The sequence below is a fragment of the Danio rerio genome, chromosome 24, assembly GCF_052040795.2.
Source record: "Danio rerio strain M-AB ecotype USA chromosome 24, GRCz13ab, whole genome shotgun sequence".
Taxonomy (NCBI): domain Eukaryota; kingdom Metazoa; phylum Chordata; class Actinopteri; order Cypriniformes; family Danionidae; genus Danio; species Danio rerio.
Genome location: NC_141044.1, coordinates 6,160,001 through 6,185,366, shown reverse-complemented (window position 1 = coordinate 6,185,366; position 25,366 = coordinate 6,160,001). Strand labels below are relative to the sequence as shown.

Sequence of the window (25,366 nt, the reverse complement as noted above, 5' to 3'; positions counted from 1 at the left end):
GAAGATATTTTGAAAAATGCTGGCACCAATTGACTTCTATAAATATAGGAAAACAGTTACTATATAAGTCCATGAATACCAGCATTCCTTAAAATGTCTTCTTTTGTGCTTAACAAAAGTAAGAAACTCAAATAGGTTTTGAGCAAGTGAAGAGTGAGCAAATAATGACAGAATTTTCTGTTCTATTTTAGATGATCAATCCCTCTAATAAGTCCTTAACTCCAAAACAAAAAGTGGTCCTTCTTTTAAGAACTGTGGAAGGTTTATTGCAAAACTCAAAACGGTTCCTTTATGGCATCGCTGGGAAAACCCCCTTTGTTCAGCTTTATTTTTAGAAGTGTACATTATCCCTTATAGTGTGCTCTCATCGAGTTGAGGGACACAGGATATCATACACATGCTCGGGGAAAATAGCTTCCATTTATTGCCTGTGAAGCAGACTCACACCATGGCTTTAATGCCAGTAACCACACTAAACGTCAGACCACCCGTAAGCTGTCTTCATTCCCGTTTTTAATCAGTATATGTGGTCTTAAGCGGAGAACCTGCAGACAACCTAGAACATACTAGACCACAATGTCTGTGTTGGCACCAATGCAGTGGGAGGTACTGTGGGCTATTAAGAGGTTAGTTATCCAAAATTAAAGCCATTTATGAACACCGTAGTCTCGTATAGACATTTTCCGAGATAACGTTAGTCCTGTTTTAAATCTGCCACTATGCTGATGCATTGGCATTTGTACCCCCACTCTCTTTTCAAAAGAGCATGATCTCATTTGAATTTAAAGCGACAGTAACCAAAATGGCACAATTTGGATCAAAGCTTAAAAGGGTCAGCTTTAACAAGTTATACAAATTTACCTGTGTGGAAATTTGAGCTGAAACTCAGATCTGAAGTGAATGTGAACTCTCCACAGAGCGGGCCTTTGAGGACCACGAGAATCTAGTGGAGCCTCTGTCTACATGGACGAGGGACACTGAAAACAAAGTGCTTTTCCAGGAAAAAAAACACAAGTACGAAGTGTTCAAAAACCCTCAGGCAAGTATTTGGACCATTTTTAGAAGCTCTAAAAATAGTGGTTACTTTTCCCTCAGTATATTGTTTCCTCTGTCTGTAAGAATTGTGAAATATCCAGCACTGTTGGAATTCACTAACTTCTCCATTTGTAGTACCCTGAAAATGGAACAGAGATCAGTAGAACTTTGAGAGATTTAACTCTAGTGTGATTCAAAGGTCTTCGAAGAAGTCCCGTGGTAAACATGAATTGTGGGATTATTTTGCAGATCTTTTATTTGTGGAAAAAAGATAAGAAATCTCTAAAGGATATGAAAGAAAAAGACAAAGAACAACTTCTGGAGGTGCGTATGAGTAATGTACTTTTATAATAATATAAGTTACAGAAGTATTGTTCAGCACAAAAGAAGATAGTTGGAAAACTGTTGGAAGCCAGTAGCTGCTACTGCTCAGCAGGCACAAATCAGGCCTTTATTTGTCACATACATTTTCGTATAGTGAAATTGCACAGGATGTCAACAAGACGTCAGATTGACTTACCTTAGATTGACGTACCCCAATGTCGTAAAGATTTTGCATTTTGTTTGGAAATGAAAATTGGGTTGACGTCAGGACATAACGTCAGGTCAACGTCAATGTCCAGCCTAAAATCACCTAAAATCAACATCAAATGATGTTACAGCTCAATGTTGTGTGGATGTTCCAACTATGACGTCTATCAGACGTTGCATTTTGGTTGCCATACCTGACGAATAAATGTCAGTATCTGACATCAATATTAGGTTGGTTTAAGAGGTTGGCTCAATGTTGGATTTTGGTCACTTTCCAACACAACCTAAAATCAACCAAATTACAACGTCATTCGACATCGTTATTGAACGTCAAAATAACCTTGTCCTTAGACGCTGGCTAGACATTCAATTTTGATCACCTGACGTTACGTCCTAAATTAAACCTAATATTAACATCCTATAATGTTGTGTGCTTGCTGGGTGGCTTCCAACATTCTTCCAAATATCTTCTTTTGAGTTCAAACGAAAAGCAAAACACTTTAACATGTGGAACCACCTGAGGGTGAGTAAAACTCGAGTAGGTTAGTCCCTTTGATCAACTAATCCAAGTTTGTACGAATTCAAAAATGAACATAAGAAGATTTCTTTTAAAATCCTTTTCATTTTTTTTTCAGCTTTTATTTTTTAAAGTTATTTTTATTACCTTCAATGTGAAAAACTGAACATAAACATAATAGGCTGATAAAAAAATGAACATTTCAGATGTCAAGTTGCATCTAAACTCTTTATATTATAATCATTTACTCGCCCTCATGTTCCACAGAAACCAGAAAGTCAACACAGAACTTTGTTGTGGAAGTGATTGATGTCTGGTATTGTATTTCTGAGTGTAGGAGAACTTCTGTGGAGCCTCAGTCATTGTGCCTGACCTGGAGGGCGTTCTGTATCTGAAGGAGGATGGAAAAAAATCCTGGAAACAGCGCTACTTTTTGCTCCGGGCCTCGGGGTTGTATTATTCACCCAAAGGCAAGACAAAGGTGAGCTCAGGCAACCCAGACAGTATTGAGTTTAAACAAATCCAAATGGTTAATTGATTTACTGATAATTAAAGTGCCACTATGCAATGGTCCTAACATGTTGCCTGTTTTACATTTTTAAATATCTTCCGAGAATCCAAAAGAGTACACACATTCATAATGTTTTGAATGTTGTTTTAATGTTATGATTGTCACTTGTACCAGCTATGATATTCGCTTGTTGTAGATAACGACCCACTGATCTCAAACCTTCTCTGAATTCAACCAATAGGAAATGTTAGAGAAAATGCACTGTGAACACATAGTTTTACCTTGATTTTACAATGCTTTTTTTAGTGAGCTGCCCAGCAAACTGACCATGCCAGAAAATATGTTGATAGATAATGTAGGTGAGACGAAAGTATTTAATTAAAAAGCACTGTTAAGTTGTTTTGTGGTATTTAATTGGTGTTGTGCAAAGAACTGCATGAAAACAAACATCTTAATTGTCGATAATATGTCCATGTAAATATAATTTAGGTAAAAATGAAGAGAGATGATGTCATACTAGCCCGTGGCTTCATTTTATGTAGTAACTGCAATTAAAATAAGCATGAAGCCTGATTTTCAGTTTCTCAATCAGCAGTGTGTTAAATTCTTAGACCACATCAGTAGCAAATTCCTGTACTTAATCTGAACCAATAATCAAAGCAGCAGCAGCGTAGCAGATGTATTCTGCCAAGACCACTAACATATTCATTACACTATAACCTCTACAAGAGTTGGCATGACAGAAATGCAGTTCAAAAGGGGCAATAGAAAGAGACTCTATCATTCCTGAAGTACCAAGAGAAAGAACCGAATCTGGACTGCCTAGAATGAGTCATAGCTTAAGTAATTAAAGTCTTACTTCCCACGCAAACCTGCTAAAGTTTGAATCAAACACCTCATGCCAGTCTATGGTCTTCATGGACCCCCCCACAAACAATGTCAAGAGAGACCCTGTTTTCTGCACGGCGAACTACATTTGGGCCAGTAGTGAATGGGAGGTATGTGGATTAGATCAGTGTAGCGATTGTTCACATTGTTTAGGTTTAGGTTATGGCTCAGTTTTTGGGGTTTCTGGTTAAAGTATAAACTTATAGCTGAGAATCGGTACCAATACTAAAACTGTTTTGGCCCAGTTCAGGGCCAGTTAAGGGTGATAAATTGGCTGAGATTCAGGCTGGTTATGGCCCTCGTCTTTAATCTAGTTATGGGCAACTTCAGGACCGTCATTCTTTGTGGTACTTAAGCAGAGGGAAAAGTTATTGTGTGGCCCGAAGCTGGGCCAGAAAACATTTGCTATGTGGGACTGACCTAAGGCACTGATCTACAGCAATGGATTTGGGTCAACCTGCACACGTTTAATAATGGGCACTGTCAGTGCCCTGAAATGTAATTTATAAATACCAGTTACAGAGTGAAAACATGCATGCGTGGATTGGAAAAACTCCATTTTTTGTTAACAATGACATCACAGACCAAAACAAGGAGGAAGAACTCAGCACATAACAACTTTTAACAACAACAATGGCGAACTACAAAGCTGTGTCCAACCCAGGCTCGATCCTGCAGCTGTCTGTTTGTTTAGAGTGCCACATTTTGCTGTGGCATATTACACCATTTTAACCAGTTTACCTGTGCCCATCTAGAAACTTCTCAAATTCGCAAAAAGCAAAAAAAAATAAGAAGTTCCCATGTGGATAGTGCCTAAATAAAATCTCACCCGTGCCGTGAGAAACATCACATATCATTGTCAGACAAACTAATATGGTAAAACTAACACCATCTTTACAATAGGGTCTATGCCGAAGCATGCTAATAGGACTTTTAATTTTTCATTTACCTGGGTTAAGCGTTTCAGGTGAACTAAATGCCAATGCAAAATCGGCACGTTTAAGGTCTGTTTTCTTACAAAATCAGCGATCTCCACTGGCTGAGTGATATCCCATATAAAGTAGGTCTGAGATTGTACAAGTAGCACTGCATTGAATTACATTTCCCCCCGCCATGTCTTTAAAATATGAGCATTTATTTTACCCCAGTATATTCAATGGAGCTTCTGCGCTAGCCTGCAGATTTTGACGGGCGCATGCGAGTAAACGGCTTTCTGTCTCGTTTTAAGCTTGAACAACTAAATGAATGCCAAAGTCTATTTAACTGATTGTATTATAATGGCATTACAACATCGATGCTGTAAAAGGAACTGTATAAAATGGAAAAAAAACTCACAATAACAGGTCGCCGGAAGTTTATAAGTATGGGAACAACACTAGTTCTGCATATACCCCATTGGTATCAAGAGCTGATGCTGCACTGCACATTTATGAGAAATTGAAGATGTTTTATTGACATTGAATTCATGTATACTTGAAAAATACCTCAAAATACCATGATAGTATCACTTTAAAACCTTAAAGCACCTAAATAATGATATACTTTTGGTTAAAAAAAGAAAGTCAATGACAGTGGTTTAACAGATTTCTGTCTCTCCATTTAGGCTTCAAGAGATCTGGTGTGCTTGGTGCAGTTTGACAATGTGAACGTCTACTACTGCAAAGAATATAGAATCAAATACAAAGCACCAACAGACCACTGCTTCATGCTCAAGGTACAGATTTGTTTGTCTGTGGTACTAACCCAATTCCTTAAGTTTTTATGTTTTGGGTGGGGGGCAACTTAATTGTTTTATGTTCAATCCACTTAAATTTGTTAAAACATTTAAATTAATCAATGCGTTTTGGGACAACATGAAGGAATTGAGTGGAACCAATAATTCTTTACAGTGCACATTTTTCCTCAAAATATGCTGAGTTGAAGCGTATGTGGAGAGGTTTTCATAGCCACAGAAACTCTCTCAGTTTTGACATCCATTTTGAAATCAAACTCAAAAAACATCTCTCTGTTCTCAAAGATAACGTTTGGGACCTAAAATGAATCCCTGTTTTTTCAACAACAAAATGCTGTTTTATCAGTAGTGGTCATGGACTTGAAAGCAGACACAAAACACATGAAGCGTAGAGCTCCAGAAGCTGTAAATCACATGCCTCTAAAAGCATCCATTTCCTCTCGAGTTAGCAAGTAGAAGTGTGCAATCGTGTGACCGGGTCAGAGGCTTGAAGATGACCCTACTGCACCCCTTCAAAATGCTCCATTGGTTCAAAACTACATCCAGTGAAATTCCTATTTAATTACTATTGTTGTGAAAATGGCAAGCCTGTTTTTTGGGAAGTAACCTCAGCTTAGATATAATAATAAGGGCTCTTTAGGTCAACAGGTCATTTATCTGACATTTACACACCATAAATCTGCTCAGCTCTCTTTCATACGTGTCTTCTTATATACCACTACTCAGGCTGGTAGGTGTAAACTCAGGGCTGCTAAACACAGATTGTACACTGATTATTTCAAGGTGTGCCTCCTCTTTGCCTGCAGCTTATATATATGATAATTAGCCAAATGACTACTCTTGAAGATAAAAGCCAGTGTGCTGCATTGGAACTTCCCGAATGCAGGAAGTGGTTGCCATCTTTTCATGCTTAGCGGCAGGGCTAATGTTAGCCAGGACTACACAAAATTTAAAAGAACAGGTGTTTGAAGATTCACCAAAGGCTAACATTGCTTAGGCAAAGGCATGCATTTAAGAAACAAAACAGTGTTGTATAGTTTACCAGGGTTTCTGCAGGTTCACCAAGTAAAATTTAAGAATTTCTAAGACCTTTTTTTAAACCATTAAGAATTAAATTTTAGACTTATGTAATGGAGGCCAGCTATCGAAGTGCTATGCAGGTAAACCTCATGCCTCTGACCTCACAACGTGCTCTAGCGGCAGATGCTAGAGTTTTAAAGTACCTGACTCAATACAAAGAATCGCCGGTTCAATCCTAGCTTAGACCATGTTGGGTGCAGTAGGACCAGGGGATTACATGTGGTGGCTCGTCCGGGATGGGATTGAGTTTTAGGGGATGAGTGTAATGGAAGTCAGCTATCGAAGTGCTATGCAGGTAAACCTCATGCCTCTGACCTCATAAGGAGCTCTAGAGGCAGATGCTAGAGTCCATGTTCTTTAGCATCCTTGCTAGAGCAACCGACTCCTTGCTAGAGCAACTGGTTAAATCCCAGCTCAGACCGAGTTGGGTCAAAGTCCCTTTAAGGCAAGTCAATTCACTCGGCGGCCATCTTTGAAACGCCTCTTCGGCAGAATGCTCAGGCATTCTGTTTGAATGGGGAAACATCAAATTCTCCAAAACTACATGCCAAGCTTACGATTTCATTTCGTATTACGAATAACCAATAAAATTAAACAACGATTGTGCCTTTAGTTTAATTTCTAAATGTTCGTATCAGACAAAAATTGCAGATGTTCACGTCTTGTCCTCCTTACCTCCCCCGGAGATTTGTCATTCTATAGCGATCGCTGATTGGTTTCTGTACTAGAAGGTGGGCTTTATTCGCCATATAGCGATCGCTGATTGGCTCCTGTACTAGAAGGCGGGGCTTCATTCATCATATTAACAGTTACACTTTTCCCCATTCAATACGAGTGACATTTCTTGTGTAGTAGTCTTTGATTGGGTGCAGTAGGACCAGTGGGTTACACTTATATAGGGCTAAACGCTACGTTTTTTTTTTTACTTGCTTCATCAAAAAACTCACTCTAATTAGTTATTTCTTACCCATATATTTTATATAACATGTCAAAATAAGCAGAGCCTATAGTTTTATACATATTAACTTAGAAAAACTCTTTAATACATAAAAACTTTAATAAACTAAATGTATGCACAACATACTTTGATAATATTAGTTATATATAGAGTATTGGTAAAGATTTTATTGAGATATATTGTGGGAGATTGGATGTGTGTTGAATAGATTGGGTAGCTTTATATGAACAAAGGAAAATTAAGAACTGTTAAAAATGATTTAAGACAACATTTCTGTGAATTTAAGACTTTTTAAGACCCAGCGGACGCCCTGTTTACGCAAAATAGCATTTTTAAAATGTAGTAATATTGAATATTGGTTGTTTTCTTTTTTAAATTCCAAACACATTACTTATCTTTAATAAACCATAAATCTATCCAAAGATATTATTTTTCAACAATGCTATCTCAAAGCAATTTGTAACTTTTTAATTTAGTGGCTAATTCAGGTGAAATCATGCAATCTCTTTCGTACAATTGCTTACCCCCAATGACGCTTGGGTTTAGGGGTGGGGTTAGCTCCCAGAGATGCAATGTCAGACACAATGCACTCAATGGAGCTAATGTCAATGTGAGAGGTAGCGTTAGGGGTTAAGTAAGCCCATTAAAAAGCATTGCATACAGTTCAGATTGCATCTGCACCAGGTCTGCATCCAGACATCTCTCATTTGCTCAGACAGATCGATTATTTTAACCATATGTGATGATAGTTTGCTAAATACAATCAAATACATGCTAACATGTCATCTAACTGAGCTTTCACAAATAGCTATTTTAGTATACATTTAAAGTTTTAAAAAAGACATAGGCTGCCAAAAGCAGTTAAAGATAAAAAAATATTTGTATGTTTATTTATTTTTTAATTTAAATTTTTTTTTAATTTATTTATTTATTTATTTATTTATCGATTTTGCATTCAGATCATTGATTCTTTGGAGGCTGCCTATAATTATTTCTTAACACACAATTAAAATACCTCTATTTTAGTTAGCACTTCTTAATTTTCCATAGCTCTCTATGTATTTGGTTACTGTAATACATATGTAAATAAATAAATAAGAATACCACTTGCTTAAAACTCTTGTTGGACAAAGTACTGATAATTTCATTCTTGAGTAAAAGGCTGTTTTACCAACATCAACCCATAAACGGCAAAAGACCTTCAGTGATTACAGCAAAATCGGGTTCACTGAAATGCTGATGTGTTGCTAAAAAAGCATGACAAGTCATCAAACTCATTTGTAATACTTTCCAAGGTTGTTTCAGGCTATGTTTAGGTTAGGATGGGCTTTGTTTGCCAAGTAATTGGAAAATTAAATGCAAAACACATGGTGAAGAACAAAAAAAGCAGATCCAAGAATAAACCTCATCAACTCAGACTATGCTCCAGTAAAAAAGGACACACATACCTAATGCATTTTAGGCAATAGCTAAACAGAAGCACAGTGTTAATTTAAACCCCTTTAGAAATAATCCAAAAGTGGGTATTTAAAGCTTGTTGGCTATGAAAAATGTGAATTTAGACTGCCATCTACTGTTTATTCAATGAAATCACAGGAATGAACGCAGGTTTGCATTATGTTGATTTGGTTACTCTGATCTGTTTACAGCATCCTCAGATTCAAAAAGAATCACAGTACATCAAGTTTATGTGCTGTGATGACGAGTGGTCCATGAATCTGTGGGTTACCGGGATACGTGTTGCCAAGGTGAGCAGAAACCTACCAAAACACCTCACTTTTTTGTGAAATCCTTTTACTTTCTTATTATATTTTTATTGGTCTCTTGTATTCATTCATTCATTTTCCTTCGGCTTAGTCCTTTTATTAACCTGGGGTCGCCACAGTGGAATGAACCCCCAACTTATCCAGCATATGTTTTACACAGCAGATACCCTTCCAGCTGCAACCCAGTACTGGAAAACATCCATACACACTCATTCACAATCATACACCAAGGCCAATTTAGTTAGGAAAATTATATACATATGGAGGTATGTTGTCCATTGTTAAACCCATCCCCTAACCCCTCGTTCAATAACTCAATTAACAAAACAAGTAAATATATAAATACATAAATACGAAATGAAGTACATAACACATAAGTACATAACCTCAGAGAATATCTCCATAAAGATGGAAAAAAATTAGCAAATTAATAATAATAATTAAGAAATTGTTTAATAAAAAAAACAATTAAATTAGTGTAAACATTTATAAAGAAAATATGATAAATGTAGAGCAAAACTACGCAAAAATGGCAGATCTGCGCTTTAGAATAAACAAATGTGTTGTGTTGGTGCTGAGGTCTGTCAATTTAAAGGGACAGTTCACCTAAAACTAAATATTCAGTCATCATTTACTGAGCTTTCGTTGGTCAGAACCAGTTCCCACATGGAAAGAACCTATATGAGGATGTACGTGAAAAAAAAAAAATCCAAAAAACGTATGTACATGTGAACACTTGAAATTGGTATCATGTAATTGGCACAATAGGGAATTTAACTATGGCAAATAAGTGTGATAGGAGATGGAAGCTATGTTTTTTTCTGTTTTTTTTTTGTTTGTTTTTTTTTGTTCTTGTTCTATTTGATTGTTCTTAAGTAAATTAAAATAATTACATTTCTTTAATTTATGTTGTCTACCAGCTATAGATTTGAATAATTTAACTAATATATAAGTGTATATATATGCATATATATGTGTACATACAGTATATGTGTACATGTATACATGTGCATAGGTACACATGTCCTTATGTACATATAATATAGGAAAACGGACAATTTTTTATATGTCACATATATTAAAAGCCTATATCAAAACCTATAATAAAACATATATATATATATATATATATATATATATATATATATATATATATATATATATATATATATATATATATATATATATATAGTTTCCTTCAAAATATCTTCGTGTTCAACATAATAAACTCAAGATTTGGAATTACTTGAGGAAGAGTAAAGAAATTATGAGTAAAATGTCTTTTTTGTGGGAACTATCCTTTAAAGCAGTGTTTCACAACCCTGCTCCTGAAGGCACACCAACAGTACACTTTTTCACCCTCTCCCTAATCAAACACATCTGAATCAACTCATCAGGCATCAGAAGAGACTCCAAAACCTAAAGTTAATGTGTCCTATTAGACATCTAAAATGGGTAATGTTGGTGTGCCTCAGGGAACAGGGTTGGGAAACACAGCTTTAAAGAATTAGCTTTATCTTCTCTCTTATTAGTCTTATTTAATCATGGTTTGTTTAACAGTATGGAAAGCAGTTATATGACAACTACAAGGCTGCTGTGAGGAAAGCATCAGGCTCTGCATCCTGGGCTAACCGCACTATCCAGGCCTCCTCCACTGCATCAACACCCTCTCCTACACCAAAAGGTACAAATAAAGCAGCTCAGTCCATCATGAACATGTATGGATCTTGTTATATCTTTTAGGACATTTTATAAAAGTGTGTGTTTATCTTACAGCCAAAGCTGCAAACGGACATGCTCCTCAGCCTCCAGTGGAAAACAAGGTACATCTCATTAATGTAATATTTTTTAATTCATTTTCTTTTCGGCTTAGTCCCCTTATTAATCAGGGGTCGCCACAGCAAAATGAACCGCCAACTTATCCAGCATATGTTTTACGCAGTGGATGCCTTTCCAGCTGCAACCCATCACTGAGATACCTAAATGGTCTATATTAATACCTCAAGTGTACATATTAGTAGCTAAAAAGTACAAATGCTCACCTTTGGAAATTGTTAGGTACAAATATATACCCTTGATGTACCAATTTGGACTCAGTACAGATGTGTCCCTTTTGAAAAGGTAATGCCCCGATGGCATCTCTTGTAGCTTTATTTCTGAGAGTGTATATTAATAATTACAAAATAATGAAACAAAGTATGCTTCTGTCCCTTTTGTAACATGGAGGAGTTCAGTCTGAGCAGATGATTTTACCATCACCCTCTTTTACTCATATCATTCGTGATAAATATCATTCTGAAAATAATCATTTCCAATATCTTTTAAAATCAATGTTTTGGTCCCTGACAGATCGCAAGACACATGCAATTGAGATATTTGAGCTTGTAATAATCACAGGGAGTGGTATTTACTGTATGATTACAAGTGAAAAACCATGAAATTTTTGTAAATTAGACACTGCAACCTTGTGGAATAAAGGTGGTATTGCACTTATTGAGATGTAGGAAAATATATTTCAACTTAACTTGAGTCTTTGAGACCATCTACACTTTTTACAAAAAGATAATTAGAAAACAGACATTATTCAATATTTTTTTTTTTGCCCTTGATATATCCTCCTGAGACCCAAAGAAATATTTTTTTCTGTGATTTTCTACATCCTTTGGGTTAAATTTTTTTTTACAATTTAGAGTTTTTAGATTCTTGTTTTTATTTTTTGTATTTTACAGCATGTCCACTGTAGTGATGTTAATCCAAAACAAATTGAACATAAAAGTAATTTAAAACTGATTGTCGTTCTCTAATTGTCTCTAATTCTCTGATTGTCAGACTCTAAATCAAAGTCTCTCTTAGCTATCTTATAAAGAATCCTCTCTGCTTCAGTTCTGCCTCCTACAACATGCACTCAATAATTACATTATGGATCTGGTGTCCACTATAGTGGACATTTAAAAAAGGATATTTTGAAACAAACAAGTTAACAGCTTTGAAAGCTAAATGTATTGTTCCTGACACTTTAATAAACAAATATACATGTAATAATAAAAGTTAAAAAAAAAAAAAAACATTTAAATAGTTAAATTTGACATGCCTCTCTCCTTCCCATAAAATGTGCTTGTTTGTATGTCGACCATTTTGGATGCAGTGTAAGAAGTGGTTCCTAGCATGCCAGCCAATCAAATGACATATCACTAGAAAACCCAGAATGGCCACTGAACAGAACAACAGGACTTGACAGAGTAGTTAAAAAAATTCAAAGAAAATTCATGAAAACACAATGTCCTCTATAGAGGACACAAGTCAATGGGCAGGGTTTCAGGAGGATATTGGTTATATATATTTAGATACTAAAAACTAAAATGGTTTATTAGCAAATGTGGCGGATGGGTGGGGAATAATATTCCTGGTCTTTAAAGAACCAAGTAATATTGGTAATTTATTCTCTACAATTTTTACTAAATTTAATGTGCACAAGTATACATATATTAGTAACTGTAAACAGTAAAAGAGATAAACAGTGTACAACAGCAAACAGTAAAGAGTTCCACACAATTTATTCATGTTGTCCCAACATAAATCGATTAAGTTAACATAAATTGAAGTGGAGTGAGCATAAAAAAATTAGGTTTCCCCCTCCAAAAAAATCCAGAATTGTGTTGTTTAAAGCTCATCTTAAACAAGTAGTTTAAACAATCTGCAAAACATCTTTTTTGAGTGCAAAATGAACATTTATCCGCCCTTCACTTGTTTTAATACCTTATTTTCTGTTGAACACAAAAGAAGATATTTAGAAAAATGGTAGCCACTGACATTCACAGAAGAATGCCAATGGCTACTTGTTTTCAGCATTCTTCAGAATTTTAACTTTTAAAAAAAGAAACTCAGCCAAGTTTGGAACAAGTGAGTACATAATCAGACACTTATTTATCAGCACACTTATTTATTTATCATAATATAGTTTGAGAGCTGTTTTAACTTCTTATGAATGCACCTGAATGATACTTTTGGGTTTGTTTTTAAAGGTTCCATCCAACCAGTCATCATTACCACCACCTCCACCTTCAATGGATTTCCTGCCTCCTCCACCACCCGACCCCATGTTTCCTCCTCCTCCGCCCGCACCACCAGCACCACCAGCGCCTCCTGTTCCAGTCAGCTCAACCAAAGTCAACAAGTTTCCTCCTCCACCTAAATTCCCACAATCCTCCTTTCCTCCTCCACCAATGGATGATCTTCCTCCTCCACCACCTCCTCCAGAAATTGCCGATCTGCCCCCTGACTTTCTGCCTCCTCCACCACCTAGTTTTGTGTCTCATGGTGGAGAATCACTTCCACCACCACCACCAGACCCCGTCGCCTCCCTTCCACCACCTCCTCCTGCTTTTACATCTGCAGGCGGAGCACCTCCGCCACCTCCACCCCCGCCTCCACCACCAGCTCCAGCACCAGCCGTCAACAATCCAGCCGGCAGTGTCAGAAAAGTGGCTCCACCTCCACCTAAGAGGACTACACCTCAACTAGCAGCGCCCTCAGGTGGCGACTTCATGTCAGAACTCATGAATGCCATGCAGAAAAAGCGCACTCAACCATGAACCTGAGGGTTATGGAATGGACCATTGTTTTGGTGTGACATTAGAACACACCGCTTTAATTCTTTTGTTTAAAATGTCTGCGTTACACCACCTAAAACATGTATATGTAAATACTCATGCAACTAATCATATTAAGGTCTGTGTTATATACTTACCGGCCACTTTATTAGGTATGCCTATCCAACTGCTCGTTAACGCAAATTTCTAATCAGCCAATCACATGGCAGCAACTCAATGCATTAAGGCATGTAGACACGATCAAGACGATCTGCTGCAGTTCAAACCGAGCATCAGAATGGGGAAAAAAGGGGATTTAAGTGACTTTGAACGTGGCATGATTGTTGGTGCCAGACAGGCTGGTCTGAGTATTTCAGAAACTACTGGTTTCTTGAGCATGACAATGAGTTCACTGTACTCAAATGGCCTCCACAGTCACCAGATCTCAATCCTAAAGAGCACCTTAGGAATGTGTTGGAACGGGAGATTGGCATCATGGATGTGCAGCCGACAAATCTGCAGCAACTGTGATACTATCATGCAATAGTATCCGGATGCAGCCTTTATGATGCAAGCTGAGATTCCATCACTCAGCGATGCAATGTCAGACACAATGCACTCAATGGAGTGAGTAACGTCACTGTGAGGGGTAGAGTTAGGGGTGGGGTTAGGTGAGCCCATTAAAAAGCATCGGATGCAGCTCAGATTGCACTGTACCTGGTCTGCATCCAGACCCCTCTCCAATATAGACCAAAATCTCTGAGAAATATTTCCTGTACCTGGTTGAATCTATGCCACAAAGGATGAAGGCAGATCTGACGGCAAAAAGGGGTCCAACCCGGTACTAGTAAGGTGTACCTATTAAAGTGGCCGGTGAGTGTATATTGAGATAAAAAATTAATAATTTTGCGATTCGGCTTAGTGACTGCTATTTAATATTGCAGTTTCAAAGGCAAAAGAGGTGAGCCCTTCATTTATGCACAACTACAGTAGTTAAAAAAAACAGTGACTCAAAATGGCTTACTGTCAATCAATCAATGCATTTTTGTCAATCCGACCATAACTGGGTGATGTTAAAGAGAGATGTAAATGAGGTGTAATATACTTATATTGTACCAAAATATATGTATTACTATTAAAATCAAGGTTGCTTTTTTGGTGACAAACAGTGGTTTGTTTATTCGATACTTTTCTTGATTCATAGAACTGGAGACCTGAGCATGGGAACAGAATTCCTTCATGCAATGACGACTTAAAAGGGAACTATTATGCCTCTTTTTACAAAAGGTAAAATGAGTCTCTGATGTGCCTAGAGTGTATATGTGAAATTTCAGCTCAAAATGCGCTACAAATAATGTTTTACACCACTTTGAACTGCCCTTTATAGGTTTTGATGCAAATTGTGCTGTTATGGTGACTGTTGCTTTAAATTTAAATGAGCTTTACTTTTCTTTTCAAAAGAAGGCGGAGCTACAAATACCGATTGCTCAGTTTGATCATCACCAATGGGCGGGGCTTTCCCCATCAGATGACATGTACAAAGTTAGAATGTCAGTCAAAGTGTTTCTGCAGACTGTCTTTATCAAGTGTGATTATTAAAAATAGAATTAATTAATTTGAACTATTAGAGGCTGGTTATATTCACACACTGCTGCCACACAACTGTTTAAACCCCTTATAATAGTGATTTTTGCATGACAGGTGCTCTTTATAAAGTAAAATAATTAAAATGTAAATACTAATATTGTAATTTTACAGTAAAATAAATGTATTTTTTCTACAATTTAGTTACAATGTATTTGTAATTATATATAATTACAATCAAAGTTATGAAATCATTAATGTATAAAGACTCGTATGGGAAAGGAAATGTTTAAAAGATCCTTTAATAGTTTGGGTTTGTTCTTGTAAAAAATGAAGGTACAAAAGCTGTCACATGAATGGTACCCTTACAAAAGGTACACTTTTTTACTTAAACAGTACCTTTAGATCCATATTGGTACTCTTCATTTATATATGTAACATTTTTATACATTAAAAAGTACAAAACTGTACTGTACTGTACTGAATGGACATCCAATATTTAAAGATATCCCAAATCATTCACCTCTAAGAAGGAAAAAAGGCTCTATTTTTACATTTTTCCATGAGAATGTATTTTCCTCCAAACATCACTCCAGAAAGATGTATTCTGTCCAAATAAAAAACAAACATTTCTGGTGAAACCTTCTGTTCATTCATTCTGTTCATTGATATCAGGGGTCGCCACAGCAGAATGAACCAGCATGTTTTACACAGCAGATGCCCTTCCAGCCGTAACCCAGTACTGGGAAACACCCATAAACACTCATTCACACAAGCACTCTATTTAGTTAATCCAATGAACCTATAGTGCATATCTTTGGACTGTGAGGGAAACCCATGCAAACATGGTAAGAACATGCAAACTCCACACAGAAATGCAAATTGCATCAGTATGTGCTACAGATGACATGCCACCTGAAGTTATACAAAAAAAAATAGGCCCACAAGAACATGAAGACGTGCCCTGAATGATTTAAAACTATGGTACGATCAGCATTCTCAACATAGAAAATACCAACTCATGCAGAAAATGCAACTGCTACTGTCGTTGTATTTAACAAGCTGTATGCAGAGGATCAGAGGTCCTACACCATCCTTACAATGATGGGACCCATTACATGTAAAGTGCACCTGCCAGACAAAGGGAAGAAAAGGCAAGTGTACCATGTCATCTTCTTCAAAAATGGCTGGAGAGAACACCTAAGGGAAAGACAAAGGCAATAAAACTTCCCCAATTACTGAGAACTTTGAATATCTGACCATAAAAAAAGACCTGCCAAAGTTCTACCTATCCTAAACTTTTCAGGTCTGCACCAGGAAGAACCAATGTACTGGATAATGTTAATATTTGACAGCCTCTGCTTTGCGGTGCCCCTCGTCCTTTCCTTGTATGTTTCATTTGTTTTTTCATTGCTTTTGTATTACATTTCCTCACGTCGGGCTGCAATAAGCCTGGCTTTATTCTGCAATAACAACCACCTGGATGTGCTTTATCCTTTACATATTCAGAATGTTGCTGTTAAACTCTGTATAAATCTGACATATAACTTGCAGCAATATCTTTGTAATCATTTTCAGAATTTTTATTTTATGATCTTCAACATATAAAAGGACAAAGTCCCAACCATAAACCAGACTTGCTTGTTTTGCACAACTCAAAAATACAGATCCAGAAAGCTCTTTCTCTTTCTGGAAGACTGAAACTGAAGTGCGGCTGAGATTTGGACAGACCTCTGAGACCTTGTGGTATAATGGCAGAAGCAAATCAAGATCAGGAGTTCAGCTGTTCAATCTGTCTGGATCTACTAAAGGATCCAGTGATCCTTTCCTGTGGACACAGGTTCTGTATGAGCTGCATTACAGACTGCTGGAATCTGGAGGATCAGAAGAGAGTTTACAGCTGTCCTCAGTGCAGACAGACCTTCACTCCAAGACCTGCTTTAAATAAGAATGTGATTCTGACTGAAATGCTGGAGAAACTGAAGACAACAAGACTCCAAACTGCAGACTGTTATGCTGGATCTGGAGATGTGGAGTGTGACGTCTGTACTGGAAGAAAACTCAAAGCTGTCAAGTCCTGTCTAGTGTGTCTGAACTCTTACTGTCAACATCACCTGCAGCAACATCAGACATTTTTCAGAAGCAAGAAACACAAACTGACTGACGCCACTGGACGACTACAAGAGATGATCTGCACAAAACATGAAGAACTGCTGAAAATCTACTGTAGGACTGACCAGCAGTGTGTGTGTTATCTGTGTGTGATGGATGAACACAAAAACCACGAGACTGTGACGGCTGCAGCTGAGAGGGCAGAGAAACAGGTATGACTTTACCCAGATTAAATACAAGATTAAGGGCTCTATTTTGACGGTCCATGCGAGTGCAAAACGTAGGGCGCAAACGCTTTCAGGTCGTGTCAGGACGCGTTTTTGCTAATTTAAGGACGGGAAATCTGCCTTGCGCCGTGGCGCATGGTCTAAAAGGGTTGAGTTTATTTTCTTAATGAGCTATAGGTGTGTTTTGAGAATAAACCAATTAGATTCTCATCTCCCATTCCCTTTAAGAGTCAGCTGCGTCGCGCCAAGAGCGCATTCGCTATTTACAGGACGCAAAGTAAGTCTAAGTGGAAAAATGAGCATTTCACAAGCAAACAGTTAACAGTTTTTTGTCAAATGTAATTGCATGAACTATATTAAAAATGGTATTACAGTCCTCTAATCACTGATCTGCAAAGAGTGTTGAGTGTTGTGCATTTAGTCAATATTAAATCCACAGGCAGCTAAAGACTTTATCAAAACAGAGTTATATCCTAAAACACATGCTGTGCCCCATATGGTCTAAAACCTGACAGGTGGGCAAATCTAAGCTTGTTTTTAATAAAACAAATATAAATATGGATATAATAAATAATACTGCTAATAATAATAACATTATACAAAAGCAAATTGTTATGAATGAGGTGAAAAAGCCTCCCGAGATGAAGAAGACATAAAAGCAGGGATTTTTCATTTTTATGTAGGCTAGAAAATAATATGTTTTGTAATATTTTAACCCTTTATATTTATATCCTATATCTATTCTTATTATATCCTCTATATATCCTTAATATTAAAATTTTTTCATATGTAAAGATATTTGCCTATTGCTCTCTTGTGCGTATTAAGCAGTGTGTAAGCGAGGCGCAACTCTGTGCTGGAGTGTACACTGGGTTAGTTTTGGTCTAATGAAAAATCTATTATAGTTTCTCAAAATAGCAACGCGCCAGCGGTCCGCCTCAGAACACCTTCCTTTTTAGACCAGAACACCTATGGGCGCACAAATGAGCGCTAATGCATTTGCTATTTAAACAGCGTAGCGCAACACCTCAAAACGACTCTTGCGCCAAGCTGAAACTACCAAAAGACTATTGCGCCGCGCCTTGCGCCACATTGCGCCGGGTGTAAGATAGGGCCTTAAAGCTGTAAGCAGGAGATTCTCTCAGCAGAGTTACTGCCACCCACTGGCCTTGCAAAACAGTGAACAGAGGGTAATGTGCAGCAAAGCTGGCAAAGGTGGAGATTTTAATGACTTGTAAAAGCTGCCCTTCCTGTTGCCAGCAATAATCATAACTGAACATTTGCATTTCCATGTGGTCATTTAGGTTCTCTTATCAATAGTGAACTTTGGATGAGAGTTCTATGGCAATATCACCATTCCAGTAATACAGTGTTGCTATAAATATATAAACAAACTCTGTGAAAGATTAAAATCACCAACTTTCCCACATTGTAGATGTGTTATTTTGCCTCAGTGAATGTAGAAACTCATGTCAGGTTGTACATTTATCAACAGAATATTCTGAAAGAGACACAAAGACAATATGAAGACAGAATCCAGGAGCGAGTGAAGAAGCTTCAGGATCTGAGACAGGCTGTGGACTCTCATAAGGTGAGTTTGAGATGAAGAACATCAGCTGACAGACAGAGGAAGAGTTTGAGACTCATGTTGAGTGTGTGAGCAGCAGTATGAGCTGACTGTGATGTGTTTAACAGCGCTCTGCACAGGCAGCAGTGGAGGACACTGAGAGAATCTTTACTCAACTCATCCACTCCATTGAGAGACGCCGCTCTGAGATCACACAGCTGATCAGAGATCAGGAAAAGACTGCAGTGAGTCGAGCTGAAGATCTCATGAAGACACTGGAGAAGGAGATTGATTATCTGAAGAGGAGAAACACTGAGCTGGAGCAGTTTTTACACACTCAAGATCACATACAGTTCCTGCAGGTAACAGATCATTTACATCTATAAAGACATGATCTCTTTCCTCATTTGAGTAACCTAGCAAAGCTAGACAAAAAATAAGAGGATATTCTTATTAAGATGTAATCATCGTCTCGAACCAAAGTTAATAAAAAGTTTTAATGAAAAGATGACAAATAAAATGTGGCTCAATTCAGATAAATCAAACAAATATTTAGAAAACATTCACCACTTCACCGCACACAGACACAAAACAAGCATCATGTTCATTTAGTGATTAAAAAAAGTGAGAAAATTAAAACAGATTTTAAAAGTCATTCATGCAAAATATTATTGATCATTCAGTTGTTTATTTGGGGTGATTAAGGTTTTTATCAGCAAATACTGATATGTAACTTTTTGTCTATCATGTATTTATTTGCATTCAAATAATAAACCAGCACCCCTAATGGTTTCTCAATATATTACAACACCACTGCTGATAAGAACATTGATTGATCTACAATTACATTTAGAAAACACTGTATATTTGAATTCTGCTTTAGGTTTGTCAAATGTAATTGCATGAACTATATTAAAAATGGTATTACAGTCCTCTAATCACTGATCTGCAAAGAGTGTTGAGTGTTGTGCATTCAGTCAATATTAAATCCACAGGCAGCTAAAGACTTTATCAAAACAGACCAAAGGAAATGAAGCGAAGACAAAAGCAATCCTGTATTTAACATGCATAAAACTAAAGAAAATAACAAGAGAAGTAAAATATAACTATAAGATCATAAAAATATCAAAACATATAAGATAATATTATTAATAATACATTTAAATAAAATGAAAACAAAACATTTCTTAAAAATATCATCAAGTAGTAAGTTTTAATTACACTTGAGTAAAGTAAAAATAATATTTATTTATTTATTCATCTTCTTAAACTCTGCTGAACTCTTCTGTGTATTTGTTGTGTATTTTCCTCCTGTAGAGTTTCCAGTCTTTCTCAGTCTCTCCTGGATCTGCAGATGTTTCCAGCATCACTATCAGCTCTCTCCTCTCTCTTGATCATGTGGGGAAATCTGTTTCTGCACTGAAGGACAAACTGGAGGATTTCTGCAAACAAAAGACTGAAAAGATCTATATAAGAGGTAAATAACAAATTGCAATGAGGTTTACTTACTGTCATAGAATAAAAACTGTATTGATTTATTTATTCACTTATTTGTTTATTTTATTCTTTTGTAGACTGAAATTATTCAAATAATAATATATATTTATTTCTTTAGTAAAGTGCGCTGAAATATTTGACAAAGACCCTGAAACCAGACAGGAATTTCTACAGTGTAAGTCTCTCTCTCTCTCTCTCTCTCTCTCTCTCTCTCTCTCTCTCACACACACACACACACACACACACACATGCACGCACGCACGCACGCACGCACGCACGCACGCACGCACCACTTTTACCCAATGACTTGCCTAATTGCACTTTAATCTCAATACTACTGTAGTATCTTTCAAAATAACTTGTAAAATATGATGTACCATCATCATGGCAAAGACAAAAGAAATGAGTTATTAGAACAATAATTGAAAACAAATATGTTTTCTTGTCTTGTCTCTGTGAATGAAAAAAAAAACTTTATTTAACTTAATTTAGTGTGATTGCTTATGTTTTCTTAAATATTGGCTCAGATGATCAAGCTTTCAGCTATTAATATCTTATTGGGAAATGATCAGGTTCTCACTTAAACTATTGTCATTAAAGACTTGTGTATTTTCTCTTCATCAGATTTTTATCAGCTCTCTCTGGATTCAAACACAGTGAATGAAAACTTCCTTCTGTCTGAGAGGAACACACTGGTTTCTCACACAAACACAGTCCAGCGGTATCCTGATCATCCTGACAGATTCGATTATCGATGGCAGGTGTTGTGTAGAGAGAGTGTGTGTGGACGCTCTTACTGTGAGATTGAGTGGAGTGGAGAGGTGAATATAGCAGTGGCATATAAGAGCATCATCAGGAAGGGAAGCAGCAATGAGTGTTTGTTTGGATTTAATGATCATTCATGGATGTTGATCTGCTCTTCCTCCAGATGCAGTTATTATCACAATAGTAAATGTACTGTTTTCCCAGTGTTGTCCAGCAGTAGAATAGGAGTGTATGTGGATCACAGTGCAGGAACTCTGTCCTTCTACAGCGTCTCTGACACAATGAGCCTCATCCACAGAGTCCAGACCACATTCACTCAACTGCTCTATCTTGGGTTTGCAATAGGTGCAAACTCAACAGCAAAATTGTGTGATCTAACAGTATAGATGACGTAATTTGATTCAATGACATGCATCACAGCTTATTCTCAGTTATCAGATATTATTAGATTGTAATGTTTTTGATCAGTAATATGGTTAAATCTTTTAATGAATCTCAGTCACTGAAATAGCACATCACATTGTCTATTATTTATTGTAATTATACGTCTCTTTAGAAAACACTAAATCAGTTTATCAGTTGCAGCAATCAGTAAAGGCACAATTATACATGTACAGTAACATGTGCCTCAAAGACAAGATGTCTAGTTTATCTGTATTGTGTGTTAAATTGTCAAAAATGTGTGAAATAATGTTCCAATGTCATTCAGCACAACAGCTTTAAAAATGAAACGCAATAATTACTGTGACCTGTTCTTATTAAATTAAGCAAAGCAAATGTGATTATATAAATGTTTATCTTAAATGGTTAAAAACTGACAAGTTTGGAGATCCACTGTGATCCTTAAATATAGTCTTGAAATTGTATTGATTGATTGATTGATTGATTGATTGATTGATTGATTGATTGATTGATTGATTGTAGCTGGTGTAACTGTTGTTACAATGAATTCAATTTTATCAGATTTCTTTGAGTAAATCATGGTCAATGTATATTCATTATATTCACTACAGTCTTTGGCTTTTGCTAACAGCTGATTCAGTAAACACTTGATCAATAAAGATGACTCTAGACGTTCTGAAATTTATTTCTGGCTTATTTGTAATGATAATGATAAAACTATGTTGATGTTCAAATGATTAAATAAACAATATAATGAAATAATAATAATATAATTAATAGTGTAAATGAAAAGCTTTTTGCTTAAGTTAAATGAAATTAAAAATAAACTACAATGTTTAAAATGTTTTATTGAAATGAAGCAACAGTTTTCAGTTGTAAAACATCTGAGTAAATGAGTTAGCACATTAGCTAAAGTATAATGAATTGAAAATGAAGAGAAACTTGATCAAGATATTTTATTTTTACTCTTCCTCATATTAATTTTTCAGCTTTGGAAAAACAGATTTTTTATTATTAAACATTGTGTAAAGTTAATTACAGCCTAGACAAAGAATAATGTCTCACATTTATAATAATGTAATGCAAGAGGGAAACAAAATCATCTACAACACCAGTTTAAATCATTTGATGACCAACAAGACCCAGCTTTAACCTGCAGCCATAGTTTAAATCCTACACAGACAGAAGTCTCTCAACCTTTAAAATATTATAGACTATATGGGTTTTTTGTATTATTATTATTATTATTATTATTATTATTATTATTATTATTATTCATTTTTGCAATGGTGATACACAAAACACTAGGACAATTTAGTTCTTTAAAGACACACACACATACACACACACACACACACACACACACACACACACCAATCACCTCTCAAAAAAAGAATAGGTATTGAGCATAATCAAAGAGAGTAAATAATGACTTTACATTTTTATCATCCAACTTTCTCCATTTTACCTTCAACTAATGTGATCTTGAACACTCGAATCTGGGCAGTCACAGCCATAAACACAGACATGCCTGTTTTGCACACGTCTGACAAATGCAGAACCAGGAAACTCTTTCTCTTTCGCCTAAACTGAAACTGAAGAGCTGTTAAGATTAACTTGTGCGTATCTCTCAGAGATCTTGTGTTATAATGGCAGAATCAAGTGTCTCATGGGATCAGGAGTTCAGCTGTTCAATCTGTCTGGATCTACTGAAGGATCCAGTGACCATTTCTTGTGGACACAGTTTCTGTATGAGCTGCATTACAGACTGCTGGAATCTGGAGGATCAGAAGAGAGTTTACAGCTGTCCTCAGTGCAGACAGACCTTCACTCCAAGACCTGCTTTAGGTAAAAATGTGATTCTGACTGAAATGCTGGAGAAACTGAAGACAACAAGACTCCAAACTGCAGACTGTTATGCTGGATCTGGAGATGTGGAGTGTGACGTCTGTACTGGAAGAAAACTCAAAGCTGTCAAGTCCTGTCTAGTGTGTCTGAACTCTTACTGTCAACATCACCTGCAGCAACATCAGACATTATTCAGAAGCAAGAAACACAAACTGACTGACGCCACTGGACGACTACAAGAGATGATCTGCACAAAACATGAAGAACTGCTGAAAATCTACTGTAGGACTGACCAGCAGTGTGTGTGTTATCTGTGTACGATGGATGAACACAAAAACCATGACACTGTTACGGCTGCAGCTGAGAGGACAGAGAAACAGGTATGAGTTTACACAGATTAAATACAAGATTAAAGCTGTAAGCAGGAGTTTCACCAATCTTCTCAAATTGTAGATGTGTTATTTTGCCTCTTTGAACGTAGAAACTCTTATCAGGTTGTACATTTATCAACAGAATATTCTGAAAGAGACACAAAGACAATACAAAGACAGAATCCAGGAGCGAGAGAAGAAGCTTCAGGATCTGAGACAGGCTGTGGACTCTCATAAGGTGAGTTTGAGATGAAGAACATCAGCTGACAGACAGAGGAAGAGTTTGAGACTCATGTTGAGTGTGTGAGCAGCAGTATGAGCTGACTGTGATGTGTTTAACAGCGCTCTGCACATGCAGCAGTGGAGGACACTGAGAGAATCTTTACTCAACTCATCCACTCCATTGAGAGACGCCGCTCTGAGATCACACAGCTGATCAGAGATCAGGAAAAGACTGCAGTGAGTCGAGCTGAAGACCTCATGAAGACACTGGAGAAGGAGATTGATGATCTGAAGAGGAGAAACACTGAGCTGGAGCAGTTTTTACACACTCATGATCATATACAGTTCCTGCAGGTAACAGATCATTAACTTTAGATATATGATTTTAAGTAACCTAGCAAAGCTAAAACTAAGAGAGGATTTTCTTTTTCACTTAATCATCTTCTCAAAGCAGTTAATGAATGCATACATTTTTATGCAAATATGACAAATAAAATGCTAATTTAAGATGAACACAAGCAAAATGTTTAGTAAACATACTCCACTTCACTGATTAATAAAAGTACAGAAGACATGCAAAGATAAGGTTATGACAAACAAGCACATTGATTTTTGGAGGAGAATCTCTTTCAAGATCATTTTAAATATTTTCCAAGTGAGAAAATTAAAACATTTGAAAAGCCATCTTTGTGTTGCCTGTTCGCCTCTTCTGAATGCAAAAATAATTAATTACTTAGTTGTTTATTTGAGGTGATTACAGTTTTTCTAAGAAAATGCTGATATATAACAATGTCATAATTATTTGCATTAAAAATATTAATCTGACTCCCCTTATGGTTACTCAATATATGAATTATAATACCATTCCTGATTAGAACATCTTCATTGATCTGCAGCTCATTTTACAAAACATTTAATGTTTAAACGTTGCTTTGGTTTTGTAAAATGTAAGGAAAACAAATCAAGATCTAACTATATTATTAATGGTGTTACAATTCTAATCACTAATCTGCAAGGAGTGTTGAGTGTTGTGCATTCAGCCAATGTTAAATCCACCACAGATAGATAAAGGTCAAAGAAGACCAAAGTAATAGTGAAGACAAGAGCAGTCCTGTATTCAACATGCATAGAAGAAAATAACAAAAAAGGAAATAAAATATAACT

At 36.5% G+C, this 25,366-nt stretch overlaps 3 protein-coding genes across 3 annotated transcripts in view; all 3 read left to right on the top strand.

The window, feature by feature from the left end:
• apbb1ip (amyloid beta precursor protein binding family B member 1 interacting protein) overlaps positions 1 to 14,769 on the top strand; it is a 40,458-nt gene extending 25,689 nt beyond the window's left edge. The window contains 9 exon segments of the mRNA NM_200634.2: positions 918 to 1,039; positions 1,285 to 1,359; positions 2,421 to 2,564; positions 5,086 to 5,196; positions 8,902 to 9,000; positions 10,579 to 10,702; positions 10,795 to 10,841; positions 13,041 to 14,116; positions 14,204 to 14,769. Coding sequence (NP_956928.2) covers positions 918 to 1,039; positions 1,285 to 1,359; positions 2,421 to 2,564; positions 5,086 to 5,196; positions 8,902 to 9,000; positions 10,579 to 10,702; positions 10,795 to 10,841; positions 13,041 to 13,610 — 1,292 coding nt within the window. The 3' untranslated portion in view covers positions 13,611 to 14,116; positions 14,204 to 14,769.
• A 2,055-nt stretch (positions 14,770 to 16,824) lies between these two features.
• LOC147837939 (E3 ubiquitin/ISG15 ligase TRIM25) lies at positions 16,825 to 22,446 on the top strand. Its single transcript, XM_087309088.1, has 6 exons — positions 16,825 to 17,515; positions 19,026 to 19,121; positions 19,226 to 19,459; positions 20,415 to 20,574; positions 20,713 to 20,769; positions 21,219 to 22,446. Exons 1-6 carry the CDS (start codon positions 16,943 to 16,945, stop codon positions 21,743 to 21,745), a joined length of 1,647 nt encoding a protein of 548 aa, XP_087165214.1. The 5' UTR covers positions 16,825 to 16,942; the 3' UTR covers positions 21,746 to 22,446.
• Positions 22,447 to 23,050: 604 nt separating this feature from the next.
• Positions 23,051 to 25,366, top strand: part of ftr61 (finTRIM family, member 61) — a 5,619-nt gene continuing 3,303 nt past the window's right edge. The window contains exons 1-3 of the mRNA XM_087309087.1: positions 23,051 to 23,989; positions 24,123 to 24,218; positions 24,323 to 24,556. Coding sequence (XP_087165213.1) covers positions 23,411 to 23,989; positions 24,123 to 24,218; positions 24,323 to 24,556 — 909 coding nt within the window. The 5' untranslated portion in view covers positions 23,051 to 23,410. The remainder of the gene's footprint in view (positions 23,990 to 24,122; positions 24,219 to 24,322; positions 24,557 to 25,366) is intronic.